Source organism: Natator depressus, chromosome 21, assembly GCF_965152275.1.
Source record: "Natator depressus isolate rNatDep1 chromosome 21, rNatDep2.hap1, whole genome shotgun sequence".
In the NCBI taxonomy this organism is placed as follows: Eukaryota; Metazoa; Chordata; order Testudines; family Cheloniidae; genus Natator; species Natator depressus.
In genome coordinates, this window is record NC_134254.1 from 12,879,184 (window position 1) to 12,893,427 (window position 14,244).

The 14,244-nt window shown below is 51.3% G+C and overlaps 1 protein-coding gene across 1 annotated transcript in view; it reads left to right on the top strand.

The window, feature by feature from the left end:
- Positions 1 to 14,244, top strand: part of LOC141975820 (adhesion G protein-coupled receptor E3-like) — a 31,210-nt gene that overhangs the window by 13,999 nt on the left and 2,967 nt on the right. Inside the window, exons 4-12 of the mRNA XM_074936481.1 lie at positions 342 to 449; positions 1,802 to 1,979; positions 2,393 to 2,512; positions 4,414 to 4,610; positions 6,622 to 6,792; positions 10,458 to 10,655; positions 11,710 to 11,945; positions 12,199 to 12,265; positions 13,196 to 13,287. Of these exons, the coding sequence (XP_074792582.1) occupies positions 342 to 449; positions 1,802 to 1,979; positions 2,393 to 2,512; positions 4,414 to 4,610; positions 6,622 to 6,792; positions 10,458 to 10,655; positions 11,710 to 11,945; positions 12,199 to 12,265; positions 13,196 to 13,287 (1,367 nt within the window). The remainder of the gene's footprint in view (positions 1 to 341; positions 450 to 1,801; positions 1,980 to 2,392; positions 2,513 to 4,413; positions 4,611 to 6,621; positions 6,793 to 10,457; positions 10,656 to 11,709; positions 11,946 to 12,198; positions 12,266 to 13,195; positions 13,288 to 14,244) is intronic.

Genomic DNA, 14,244 nt, shown 5'->3' on the forward strand with positions numbered 1-14,244 from the left:
TGCTGACCTCCTTTGAGAGCTATTGATGAAAAGTGCTATATAAGAGCTAGGGATTGTTATCCCCTATTCTAAGTGTCAATGAAGAGCACTGATGATAATTCCCAGGGGTTTCCTGCGCTGCTGAGATGAGATAGAAGGGCTGGGATAGAACGTATGAGCAATGCAGTTCTTCCATGAACGGTATTTGTGCCTCCTGCTGATGTAAATCAATGTAGCTCTATTGGCTTTCATGCAGCTGTATCGATTTACACAAGCTTATGTTCTGGGACACTGTGCATGACTGGCCTTTGCTCACTGGATGAACCCTAGTGACATGTGTCTTATCTCTTGTGGTTTCCTAGATTAATTGGGATAACAGGAAAAACAGCTCGTTCTGTTCGCTGGTCAATTCCACCCTCAGCCTCCTGACACCTGCCTGCGAGAATGTCAGCTTGACCACTTCCCTAGAGGTCAGAAATGTTCCATTGTTAGAGAGACCCACCTTTAACACTGGGACACCCCGGTCTCTGCCAGGACTGGTAGCTCCCTGACTGACACTGGCTGAGCCTGTTTAGAATCCTCTTGTAACACTCCACGTTAGGAACAGGTTTCAGAGTGGCAGCCGTGTTCGTCTGTATCCGCAAAAAGAATTTATTTGGGCATAAGCTTTCGTGGGCTCCACGAAACCTTATGCTCAAATAAATTTGTTAGTCTCTAAGGTGCCACAAATATCCCTGTTCACTTTAGGAACAACCGCCCAGAGCCTGAAAGGTATTGCATGCCTAACTCCAGAGCCACCCTTAGGATTTATGGGGCCCGCCGCAGTATTATTAAACTGGTGCCCCTATGCCCGCCTTACTCTTAGCAACACAAAATGAATACGGCCCCTGCCTTCTGCCTCGTAAGGAGACTGCAGCGTGCGCTGGGTGTGTGGGAGCCGACCCGCGCTTACCTGCTGTCCTGGTCATAGGGGCGGACTCCGTGGGTGGGTGCTCCAGGGCTGGAGCACCCACAGGGAAAATTTAGTGGGTGCAGAGCACCCACCAGTGCAGTTACCAACTCTTCCCCCTCCCTCCCAGTGCTTCCAGAGTGCCGCGAACAGCTGATTCTCAGCGTTCGAGTTCCAGGAGGGAGGGGGAGGAGTGGGGACAGGGCACGCTCAGGGGAGGAGGCAGGGAAGAGGTGGGGCGGGGGTGGAGCAGGGGTGGGATGAGGTGGGGCAGGGGTTTGGGGGAGGGGTGGAGTGGGGCAGGGCCTGGAGCAGAGTGCAGGGGTTGAGCACCCCCGCAGCAAGATGAGAAGTCGGCGCCTATGGTCCCGTGGTGCCCCAAATTTTTGGGTGCCCTAGGCAGCTGCGTTTGCTGCATATGCCTAAGGACAGCCCTGCCTAACTCCCATTGACATCAAATGTATCACTGAGCAGCGGGCCAGCAAAAGGTGTATGTGTCACTTACATCCTGTAGGGTTTAAAGGAGACTGAAACAGGCCTTGTTCTAGTCTTCTGCACAGGAGTGGCAATCGCTCGACAGGATAGTCCCTGCCAGGCTGTCTGTCTGCCTATCCGCCTGCATAGATTTTCCACACAGATTTTAGGACTATCCTTCACCGTTTTGGTGTCTCCATAAGTATTTGAGTCGTCTCCTAGGGCCCGACCCCAAAGGCCACAGAAATCAGTGGGCTGCAACCTGTTTCCCACCAGGAGTTCCACACTTAAGTGCGTGGAGCTGGACAGAGGGAACGTAGCCCCCGTTGGAATGCAGGGGAAAGCCGGAGACTTTCCAAACGGTCATGATGCAGGCTCTGACCCCCTAACCCTCTCTAGGAGACAGCGGCGTCCTTCGAACATGTCCTTGTGGACAGCTCCTTATGGAGCATCGAAAGCATGGAAGAAGTCGCTTCTGCGGCAACGCTGCTTCTGCAGAGTGTGGGGTCGGCCGCAGTGACAGCTGCCCTCGCCTCTCCAGAGAACCAAACCCAGACTGCGACCACCAAGCTAATGGGTAAGAAGTAGACTGGGCCCGAGCCATGAAATTCACATAGGTGTCGGGCGCCGGGTTTTTAACCACTTACCCCCAGGTTTTTGGGGTGTTCAGTACAGGGTTATGATTAAGTCTGTCTTAGAAAGAGGGTCTACATTCAGCCCTGGATCCAGGTGTGGATTTAGAGGCTGGAACCAGCTTTTTGACAGAATCCCTTGGGGGCTGATCCATGAACAGAGATATTGCTGTTGAAGTTACTTTGATTGTAAGAGCAGTGGGGCAGGGACTGTCTCCTCCTACCTGTCTGTGCAACACCCAGCAGAGTGGGGCCCTGATCCCTAACTGGGGGCCTCTGCATGCTACTGTAATACAACTAATACATGTGCATGAGAAATACTCAGTTACCCAAGCCCCTTTCTCTTGGCACCTTTCAGCGATTCAGACGAAGCTCACCGATGAGAACTGTAGTCTGCAGAGCAAGGTACTTGGGTTCAGTGCTCACGAAGACAGAATGGATATTCACTGCACTGCTGTCACTGATGCTGACATGGAAGGTACCATGGAGACATTCCTGCAACCCACTGATCATAACTACTTTCCTCTCCGGTGCCTTGTAGTTCAGGGCTCATATATAAAACTGGCATCCTCGTGGATTAGTAACTTGCTCATGGCAAGTTGGCCCTTACTCTGTGAATGGCGCCATGAGGTCTACAGGACTCTTTGTGGAGCAATTTACTATCCATTGTCTTCAATGGGTTGACAACAGTGCGTTTGATCCCATATGAGTAAAGGGGCAGAATGCAGCCCGTAGTGTGGGGACCAGCCATACTGTGCAAGTCCCTTAGTAATGGAATCACCGAAGCAGAGAAATGTAGAGCTGGAAGCGACCTCAAGAGGTCACTTAGTCCATCCCTCCACACTAAGGCTGGATGAAATATACCTAGACCAGCCCTGACAGGTGTTTGTCCAACCTGTTCTTAAAACCCCCCCAATGACGGGGATTCCACAACCTCCCTAGGTCACCTGTTCCAGTGCTGAGCCATCCTTAGAGTTAAACAGATTTTCCTAATTTCTGACCTGAAGCTCCCTGGCTGCAAAAGCTGAATCCTTCCTGTCCTGCCCTCAGTGGCCATGGAGAATAATTGATCACCATCCTCTGTATAGCAATCTTGTATGTATTGAAAGACTGTTATCAGGTCCCTACTCAGCCTTCTCCTCTCTGAACTAAATATTCACAATTCTTCCTCATAGGCCAGTTTTCTAAATGAGCGTCTCATTGATTTCTTGGCTCCCCCGCTGGTGTTAATGCACCGACAAAGGGCCCTGATTCTGCTCAGTACCCTCAACTCTCACTGATTCCTCAGGGTCAGGCCCAGGTCTTGCATGCCTTAAAAAGTCCTTCCTTCCTGTTCTTATTGGATCAAGCACTTCCTCAGACACCAAGGTCAGGGCAAGTTTGCCCAAGTAGGGACTCAGTGGGCCCTGTCAAACTTCGCTGTGCGGGCAGGAATGTCATATGGGCCTGATCAAAAGCCAATCCCAGACAGTGGAGAGGCTTTTAAACCCCATTAAACCTAGCAGAGAAAGGCCTGGCAAGAACAAACAGCTGGAAGTTAAAGCCGGACGCATTCAAATTAGAAACAAAGCACAGATTTTTAACAGAGGACAATTAGCCATGGGCACAAACTGCCAAGGGAAGTGGTGGATTTCTCATCTCTTGATAGATCCAGATGGTTGCGTTTCTGGAAGAGATGTTTTAGCCGAACTCAAGTGATTGAGCTCAGTAGAGGAATAACAGGGTGAAATTCTCAGGCCAGGTCAGACTAGAAGATCTAATGGTCCCTTCTGGCCTCACAGTCTGGGAATATTCCAATCGGATGCTATTTGACCCCAGTCCGGTTCACACAAGAAGGGCCGTACTGCGTCAGACCAATGTTCCCATCAGTGGCCAGTGCCAGAGCTTCAGGGGGAGTGTAACAAACAGGGCAATTTGGAGAAATCAACCCGTCTTCCCCTCCTGGCTTCTGTAACTCAGAGGTTTAGGATAGCCACAAGCTGTTGGTGCTGAGTGTCCCCCTGAAGTTAGTGGAATTTGAAGGCACCTTGCAGAGCTGGACTCTGTGCTATCTTACCTTAAGCAACATGTCCGGGAAATCATTTTTACCCGTTGGTTCAGCCATTCTCTGGAGCTGGTGGAAACTTTTTTTTTGTCCTGCAGAAAATGGCTTTTTTGATAAAATGGCATGTTGAGCAAGAAATTTCAGTTGTTGGAAAAATTTCTCTTTTTTTGACAAAAATACAAAAAATTGAAGGAAACGGGGGGTGGGGTGTAGGGGGGGAAGGGTCATGTTCATCACAATTTTTTTGCAGGAGGAAAACAAAATTCCCCAACTAGCCCTACCATCTGCCCCTAAGCTGTTTCAGCCCCTCCACCCTCACCCTCACCCGCCTGCAGGTTTTGCTGCTGTCGCTTTTATCTCCTACACGGGGCTGGAGTCCCTACTGGGAGGGAGATTTCTGCAGGATGAAAATCCAGGGAGCAAGGCAAGACCAGAACAGGTTCGCGTGAACTCCAGAGTGGTGAGTACCTCCACCAGCACCTGGAAGAAGAAGATTTCCAGTCCCATCAACCTCACCTTCCAGCACCTCGAGGTGGGTCGACAACGTGTGTCCTCAATATGTAACAGCATGAGCTGGGGGAAAGGAGAGTCTGTTATCAACCCATCTCGTCTGTTATGGTCCCCCGCAGAGTATGGCAGTCCGTAAAGGCCCAAACCACGACCCTGGGTCTCTGAGAAGCCTCAGGGAGTTTTGGATCTGGATTCGCGTCTAGATCGGAACTCCGTGACTTGGGCCCAGCTTTAGGTGCATGCTGCAGGAGTTCAGTCAGAGTGGTGGTAATAGGTTTGCCACCTCTCAGGTACGAAAAACCAGGACACGTGGGACGATGCTGTGCCCCTACCACTTGGCAGCTGGCCGTGTGCACTGAGCGCCCTTCCAGCTCTCAAAGGGCAGCCGCCTCAAAAGGGGGGCGATCCTGGGGAAACCTGGACAGGTGGCAACCCCAGGTGATAGGTTAAGACAAGAATCTCTGTCTTTCTGGCCTCATGGCCTGTGGTGGTGAAAGGCTCAGAGAGGGGGGAGGATATTGGAGAAGTATCATGGGATGATGTGTTCACCACGTCTCCCCCCTGGAAATGGCAGGGAGGGCCGGCCATGGGATCCCACTGGCGTGGCACTGCAGGTCATGGAATGTATTTGGCAGGGAAAGTCATAGGATCCCATTGGCAAGTCGGGTCCTAGGATACCCTCTGCTTGGCATGGAAGCACCTGGGATCCCAATAGTGCGCCAGGAGCTGGGGGAAGGGCACCACCAGATGCATCCCTGTATCCCATGGTGCTGCCCTAGACTTCTGTGAGGTCACTGCCTCACCCCCTGTACTGTATCACCGGCCCATTGAGGCTGCTGCCTGGCTCCTCTGTTTCATGGGTGGCTGCTGGCCTGACATGGACTGGGATATGATCAGCACACCAAGCCCTCTCTCCCTCTCCAGCCTCTCAGTCTGTCTCCCCGTCCCTGACCTCCCCATTCCCAGGAACCTATGAGCAGGTGGATGTTTTCATTCTCTTTGTGGTGGGTTTTCTGGGTGTGGGGGGAGCCCCCGTTGGGTTGTGTTCATTTAATTTTGCTTGGTCGTGATCCATCATTGAACAATCCCAATTCTAGAGGAGGGGCCAAACCCAAAGCCTGGACCAAATACCCCAAGTTTTAGGATCCGTCCCCAAAAGCTGTGCTGTGGGCCCATTTCTTGCAACGAATATTTCTAACCCCTTGGGGCTGAATACTGAAGCTCAAAATCGCCCTGGTGTAGCTCAGCTGATGCCATTGGATCAATGAACCTTGTCTTCCCACCACCTCTCCTCCCCCTGGTGTTTGTCCATACCCCTCATTTTGTCTCTTCTTAGGTTTTAAGCTCTTTGGGGCAGGGACCCTGTATGTATCTCCCAGACAGTAGGGAATATCAAAAGTAAGATTTCAGACTGGCGCTCCAAGGATGCGGATTCTACTCCAGGGTCTTCTGTGGATTTGCTGGGTGAACTTGGACAAATTACTTAACTGCTCTGTTCCCCAGTTTCCCCATCTGTAAAATCAGGTTAATCCAACTGACCTTCATTTAAGGTCCTTGGATAAAAATAATTATTGATGGTGCTATACAAATATTTATGATTAATAATAACAATCACTCTGTGTTTTGCACCATTGCTGTAGTAGAGTGTCGAGATGTGGGTCTCAATAAAGGTACTTTATGCCAGTCCATTATTTCTCATGCCTGAAATTAGCTGAAGCCTTGTCCCATGGGCTCTCATCCCCTGAGATTTAGGAAAGACCAAACACATCAAAGGATCCCAGGGACACATGACTGGCTGTAGCAGTTCAGCCCATGTGTCCAACAAACACAGCATCCTTCCTGATGAGTCTAGTTGTTTGTGCCATGCAGAGCACGGTGGGGAGAGAGAAACTCCTGCTTGACCCTAATCACCACGTCCTGGAGGGAATCCAGGAGCTCCGAACTCATCCCTGTGTTGATTTGCTGTTAAAGACTCTGCTGTTGCTTAATATGGTCTGAACCCCCTTTCTGTCTGTGATTGCAAATCCTTGCAGGACAAGACTCTGCTGGATCGGGCCATCTGTGTCCACTGGAACTCTGCAGGCCAGGATGGTGTCTGGTCCCCCCAGGGCTGCAAACACCTTCACTCCAATGTCACTCACACTCGGTGCAGCTGTCGCTACCTGGCCAGCTTTGCGGTGCTGATGGCGCCTGGTGTCGTTCAGGTATTTGGGACTTTGGGCTTAAAATCAGGTGTCTCTGGAAGGGTCAGTGCATGGGATGCTGGGCTCCCCACTGGGCATAACGATGTCCCCTTGGCCCAAGCAGTTGGCCAATACTCAGAGCCTTGCAGGGTGGAGAAATTGATGCTACTGCTCAGGTCTGTACTTCAGCGTAATCTTGTTTATGTACAAAACATGTACACAAAGTCCTGTTTTCCTGAACACAGGACATACAAAGAACAGGCAGTTTTCTGGCTCATAAATCTCCACGCCTGCCACTCCAGCAAGCTCTGTGCCCAAGAAGTTCTGTCTCTCTGCTGCCTCTCCGGGGCTGGAGCACCCACAGGGAAAAATTAGTGGGTGCTCTGCACCCACTGGCAGCCAAGCTCCCCTCCCGCCCTTCCCCACCTCCTCCTGCCCCCCAGAGTGCGCCGCGTCCCCGCTCCTCTGCCTACCTCCCAGCATTTCCCGCCCAGCTGTCGCCAAACAGCTGTTTGGCAGCGTTAGCACGCTTCAGGAGGTGGGGGAGAAGCGAGAACATGGCGCGCTCAGGGAAGGAGGCGGGGAAGAGGCAGGGCCGGGGCAGGGATTTGGGGAAGGGGTTGGAATGGGGGCGGGGAAGGGGGGGAAGAGGCGGGGCCTCATAGAAGGGGTGGAGTGGGGGCAGGACAGGGGGCAAAGGGGTGGGTCGAGCACCCACAAAAAAGAGGGGATGTCAGCGCCTATGCACACAGGCTGCAAAACCAATCTCCTAGACCCTGCATCTGCAGCCAGTGCAATTCCTCAGCCCACATGGCTCAGCTCTGACCTGCCATGTGCCTTGGGCAGTCCCTCCATTGTTCATAGCTGTCTCTGCTGCATAAACAGGATCAGACTTTAACAGCAGCAGAAGCAACAGCTCCAGCCCATCTCAACTGACGTCTTCTCTTCTCCCCAGGGACAGCAGGATCAGGTCTCGGGGCAGAAATCCAAACCGACATTCATTCCCAGCACACGTAGCATTGCCGTGCAAACATCACTGCAGGTTTCCTGCTGTCTTGGAGATCTTGGACCCTTTCTGTAGAGCCTTAGGACTGACAGAATTCGATATTTACAACCCAGACTGGTCACCCACCCCTAGTACCACTGACTCACAAAGCAGGGTTGTCCTCTAGCTCAGACAGAGGACTGGGGGGAAGGACTGTCTCTTACCATGTGTCTGTACAGCACCCCTCCCAATGGGCCCTGATCTTAGAAGGGGCTTCTGGGTGCTGTTGTAATAGAAATTCCTCTTTGCTGCTGCGTCTTCCTCTTTGCTGACTAAAATTAGATTGTTTTACTGTTAGCCCTACTGAGCCAGCACTGCTAGATTTGCGTGTGACTCGTGCAGAATTAGCAGAACTGGTCACTAGATTCCAGTTGCAGAATCTTTGTTGTGAGTGATGCACACTCCAGAAGGAACCACGCCATGTGCTCTGACCCCAAGCTGAGTTTGCACGACTGGGAGTTAGACAAATATTTCTTTTGATCCATCTGCTGAGCGGCACATTTAATAGGGTCACAGAGATGCTAAACATAGTGCTATTTCTACAGAGACCCACACTGTAGTCAAGGTGATCACAAGTAACAAGACCCATTCTGGGCACCTTTAATCCTATATACCTTGAATCAGAATAGCAGGGTTGGAAGGGACCTTAGGAGGTCATCTAGTCCCACCCTCTGCTCAAAGCAGGACCAATCCCCAATTTTTGCCCCGATCCCTAAATGGCCCCCTCAAGGATTGAACTCACAACCCTGGGCTTAGCAGGCCAATGCTCAAACCACTGAGCTATCCCTCCCCCTATCTAAAAATCTAAAATCTAAATCTAAAAACACAAGCAATTGTCTTTGTATAGGGTGTAGTTAAAAACTGAACTCCATGTTGCCATGAACCTGAAATTCTGTTTTTTAGTACTGGGGTTTGTGACAGGGCATTATTCCTCTCCTGTCTCTCCACAAACCACTTGGAGACCATCCACGCCTTAGCTCACTCAGCGAAGGGCAGGGGAACAAAGGTATTTCCCCTTTTTGAGATCTGTTCTGGCTCCGACTCTCAAAGCGTAGGATTTGGTGTCATGTCATATCATGTCATGTCGCACCCCCACCATCACCCACACGTTTCTATTTTCTGGGCTAATGGCTTGATTAGCCCTGTATCTTTCTCCAGCCCATGCCCAATCTATCAATTAGGCACAACTTTGCTCCTTAGATTTACTCTAGAGGGATTTAATTGGTGAGCCAGTGATCAGACTGCTGGTTAAAGACCATTGTGATAACTATCCATAGATCATCAACCTCTACTTTCCATGAGGGGTATAATTTTAAATACTGACAACTAGACATATTGGAAGTATAGGCCTGCTTATAAGATGTTGTGTGTCTTTCCACGAGGGGGCGCTGTTGCTTTGGCAAATTCAAAGCAAGCAAATGAAGAGACAAGCAAAGCTCGGGAGGAGAGAAACAATTCCCTTCCTTTGAAGGCAGTTAACATTAGGGTGACCAGATGTTCCAATTTTATAGGGACAGTCCCAATATTTGGAGCTTTTTCTTATATAGGTGCCTATTACCCTCCACCCCCGTCCTGATTTTTCACACTTGCTATCTGGTCACCCTAGTTAACATGGCACAGGAGGGGAGGGCTACGCTCATCATAATGGCAGAGAAAATACTGCATATAATAATCTAGTAAAATCTCTTGCCATTCTCTCATTATATCTAAAAAAACCCCAAAACAACAACAACAACAACAAAAAACAACCTATGGGCCAGATCCTCAGCTGGTGTAATCAACATAGCTCCATTGAACTCAGTGAAATCAGCAGAGTTATGCCCATTTACACCCACTGAGGATCCAGGCCTATAAATGAAGTGCAATTAACTCACTGGATAAACTGAACTAATGACTTTCTCTCCCCAGGGGCCTTCGCAAACTGCTGTAAAATGAGTCAATCCAGTGTACCGTCTAGTTCTTGCTTCTCTAGTCCTGGGCCGCCCGTTTAATAAAATGTCATGCTAATCCCCCAAGACAGTCAGTGTCCCATGAGAATCCACTGAATTTAGATCATGGCTGTCATGCTAATACAGCAGAAATAGGGTTGGGGCAGTTTACAGCAATTCTCACGTGTCTTATGCAGCATGTGTAGAGGAATTGCTTCTCTCACCTCTGAAATGCAGCTGCCTCTTGGGTAGAGTGTATCTCTAAAAATCAAGCCACTAGAACTTCAGCTCCAAAAGCCCAGGCCTCTGCCACTTTAGCTAAAGGAAAACGTCTGTGGCCACTATTATACCAGGCCCCCTACGCACACTTTGGGCAGCCACGAGAAGGTGAGATGGCTACGTTGCTCATGCATGCAAAACCAGCATGGTGCAGTAAGAAGCGGGGGAGGGATAGCTCAGTGGTTTGAGGATTGGCCTGCTAAGCCCAGGGTTGTAAATTCAATCCCTGAGGGGGCCATTTGGGATCTGGGGCAAAAACTGGGGATTGGTCCTGCTTTGAGCAGAGGGTGGGACTAGATGACCTCCTGAGGTCCCTTCCAACCCTGATATTCTATGATTCTATGAGTTCCCAGACAGACTAGAAGCACCAACGGCCTTGCTTAGGTGAGTGGGGAGCAACCCATGGCCCTGACTTCAGCTGTTCTGTGTCACAGGTGGATTTTGCCCTCTTTGTTATCAGCCAAACTGGGCTCATCATCTCCCTGATCTGTCTCATCCTGGCTATCGTCACCTTCCTCTTCTGCCACCCCATCCGTAACACCAGCAGCACCTTCCTCCACCTGCAGCTCAGCATGTGCCTCTTCCTGGCCGATCTCCTCTTCATAGTCGGAATAGACAAGACTTACAACAAGGTACAGTAGGTGCAGAATTCTCCAGGCACCGTTCACAGCTCCAGTTGTGGTTTCTTCACCTACCTGTATTGGGATCTCACATATGTTGGGCTGACTCCCAGCTGGGCCGGATTCTGCTTGCACTTACACTCCGCTATTTCAGTGGGGGAAAAAACGAGGAGTTCTTGTGGCACCTTGGTATCCTGCTCTTAATTGATTTATCTCGTTAGACTGACCTAACACTTGGTAAAACAACCCACATCCTTTCATGTATTTATACCTGCTCCTGTATCTTTTACTTCATGCATCTGATGAAGTGGGTTCTAGCCCACAAAATCTTATGCCCAAATAAATTTGTTAGTCTCTAAGGTGCCACAAGGACTCCTCGTTTTTTTTTGTTTGTTTGTTTGTTTTTTTGCTGATACAGACTAACACAGCTACCACTGAAACCTATTTCAGTGGAGTTACTCCTGATTTACACCAGGGTGAGTGAGAGGAGAATCATAGTCAGTGGACTGCAGTAGAGATTGCACCACCCAGGGATGATTTTAGACCGAACAAATCCTGCATCTCAGCAGAGGGTTAGACTAGATGACACTTGCGGTCCCTTCTACTCCTATGATTCTATGATTCTGTGACCCATTGTAACTGCAACCTTTGCTGGGGTCTGTAACTAGAGCTGGGTAAAACCTCAATAATCTAACCCTCACCCAGTTGCCCCAGGTTAGAGGCTTCCTTTCAACCCCATAACTGGGCTGAGTTCAGTGAATCTGGGCTGATATTTGGAGCAGGCTGGAACTGATTCCATCCCAATGCAAATCTCAGCAGGTATGAAACAAAGCCAAAGCCTGCTCTGACCCTGCTGAGACAAGATCCCCGGATTTCCACTGCCTGCACCTATAATGCAGCATTGAGCTGGGACAGCGCTCACGCCAGGTCTTCAACAGACTTAGGGTCAGTTTCAGTTTCCCACCCTAAGCGTTTGCCTGCCCACAATCTAGGTGCACCCTCCCAAGGCAGGAAGAGAGCTCATTTCTCCAACTAAACCTGGACTGACATTCCATTCCTCCTCCAGCTTATGTGTTCCATCACCGCCGGCTTGCTGCATTACCTCTTCCTGGCTTGCTTTGCCTGGATGTTGCTAGAAGCAGTGAGTCTGTACCTCATTGTCAGGAATCTGAAGGTGAAAAATTACTCAGGCACGGGCAGATGCACACAGAAATGCATGTACCCCTTTGGCTACGGACTCCCCGCAGTGATTGTGATCACGTCTGCAGCCAGCGCTCCCAACAGCTATGGAACTCCTTATCAGTAAGTCCTGCGTGGCAAGGGGGAGCTTTGTCTCAGGATGGAGAACCTGTGCCAGAGCCTTGTGCCTAGGAGCACGTGTGCATCCTCCAGGCACTGGGGTGAATTCCATTCACACTGACTGTATAAAGACCCCCACCTTAGATCAGCAATGCCGGTGCCACCAGCTCACATGGCAGTGGTGCCGAGGTAGCAAATGCAGGCCCTACAGGTCTTGCCAGGGTTCTGCTGATGGCCTTTCTCTCTTTCTTTGTAGCTGCTGGCTCAATCCTGATAATGGTTTTAGATGGAATTTCCTTGGGCCTGTCTGCGCTGTGGTTGTGGTGGGTACAGCAGGGTCTCGGGTTTCCCAGAGCAGCAGAACCAGAGGGCTGTGGTGGAATCTCTTATAGATGGGAACACCAAAGAGATGGGGCCCAGACCAGAGTCGCTAGGAGGAGGCGGGTCTGAGGCGCCCTGGGTCTGGAGCCTGAAGGCATACAACCCGACCTGACCAAGGAGATTTTGCAAAATGAATGCATGGCTACCCCATTTTGGGAACGGCAGCCCCCCGAGGAGCAGCTAGTGTAATCCCAGAGCTCTGGCCCCTACACGTCCTCAGTGAGGCTAGCAGTGAGAGACACCCCAGACAGATAAACCTCCTAAGGAGAGCTATAGCCTATGATGTGGGGGAGTTGGGGGGATGGGCCATCTAGAACATAAAGAACAACATTGTTCAGAGCCGTCTGAGCAACAGAGTGGGCCTGGTTATCCTCACACCTGGTCTCCCTCCATTGTCTTCAGTGGAGTTCCTCCTGATTTACACTGGCGTGAGGGAGAGGGGAAACAGGCCCAATGGAGTTACTCCTGGTTTACACCAGGCTGAGTGAGAGGGCAATCAGGCACCACTGGGTATTTTTGACATTCATTGACGTTCAATATTCTCACAGTCCAGAACATTTCCTGGCCCGTGTAGGCTCCCCCCGTATATCATCGACCTGCACGAGGCCTGGGGACTAGAGCAACAAAGTGCTGGGGCTGCAGGTCAGCCATGAGGCATTTCTCTGGGACACTAGGCCATCTCGAACCACCGGCCAAAAGTAATTCTAGCCCCAGGGTCCAATTTAATCTTCCATCCCAAGGGCCAGATCCTCAACTGGTGGAACTTGGTTACAGTCCGGTCAGGCACTAGGCTGATTTACACTAGGTGGGGCTCTGGACCCTGAGGTTGAGATGAAATGTACGAGGGACTCCTTTGGTTTTTCTCTTTACAGATAAATTTTGTATTTTTCTGCCTTACTCTGAAGCTTTTGCGAGAGCATCTTTCCTCCCTCAATGCAGAGCTGTCTACTCTGAGGAACACCAGGCAAGATTCCTAGGGGGAAATGGATAATCTCTCTCTTGGTTATTACGTGGTCCCTGTCACGACAGTGGCTGAATACCTCACTAATAGTTTTAGCCTCACAACACCTCTGGGCGGTGGAGGAAATACTATGAACCTATTCCCACATAGGGAAACTGAGGCATGGAGGAAGGTTGCCAACTTTCTACTCACACAAAACTGAACACCCTTGCCACGCCCCTGTCCCGCCCTCCTTCTATACCCCGTCCATGTCCCACCCCTTATCCAAGGCCCCGCCCCCTCTCACTCCATCCTCCCTCCCTCTGTCGCTCGCTCTCCCCACCCTCACTCACTTGTTCATTTTCACCAGGCTGGCTCAGGGGTTGGGGTGTGTGAAGGGGTGAGGGCTCCGGCTGAGGGTGCGAGCTCCAGGGTATGGCCAGAAATGGGGAGTTCAGAGTGTAGAAGGGCTCCAGACTGAGGCAGTGGGTTGGGATGCAAGAGGGGGTGAGGGCTCTGGGGTGGGGCCAGGTCTGAGGGGTTTGGTGTTCAGGAGGGGGCTCCAGGCTTGGGCTGAGGGGTTCGGAGAGCGGGAAGGGGCTCTGGGCTGGGGCAGGGGGTTGGGGGGGTGAAGGCTCCAGCTGGGGATGCAGGCTCTGGGCTGGGGCTGGGAATGAGGGGTTTGGGGTGCAGGAGGGTGGTCTGGGCTGGGATTGAGGGGTTCGGAGGGTGGGAGGGGGATCAGGGCTGGGGCTGAGGCAGGGGGTTGGGGCCTGGGAGGAGGTCAGGGGTGCAGGCTCTGGGCAGCACTTACCTCAAGCAGCTCCCGGAAGCAGCAGCATGTCCCCCCTCCGGCTCCCAAGCGGAGCCATGGCCAGGAGGCTCCAGTTCCCGGCCAATGGGAGGGTGGCACTTGGGACGGGGGCAGCACGCGGAGCCCCCCAGCTGCCCCTCTGCATAGGAGCTGGAGGGCAGACATAC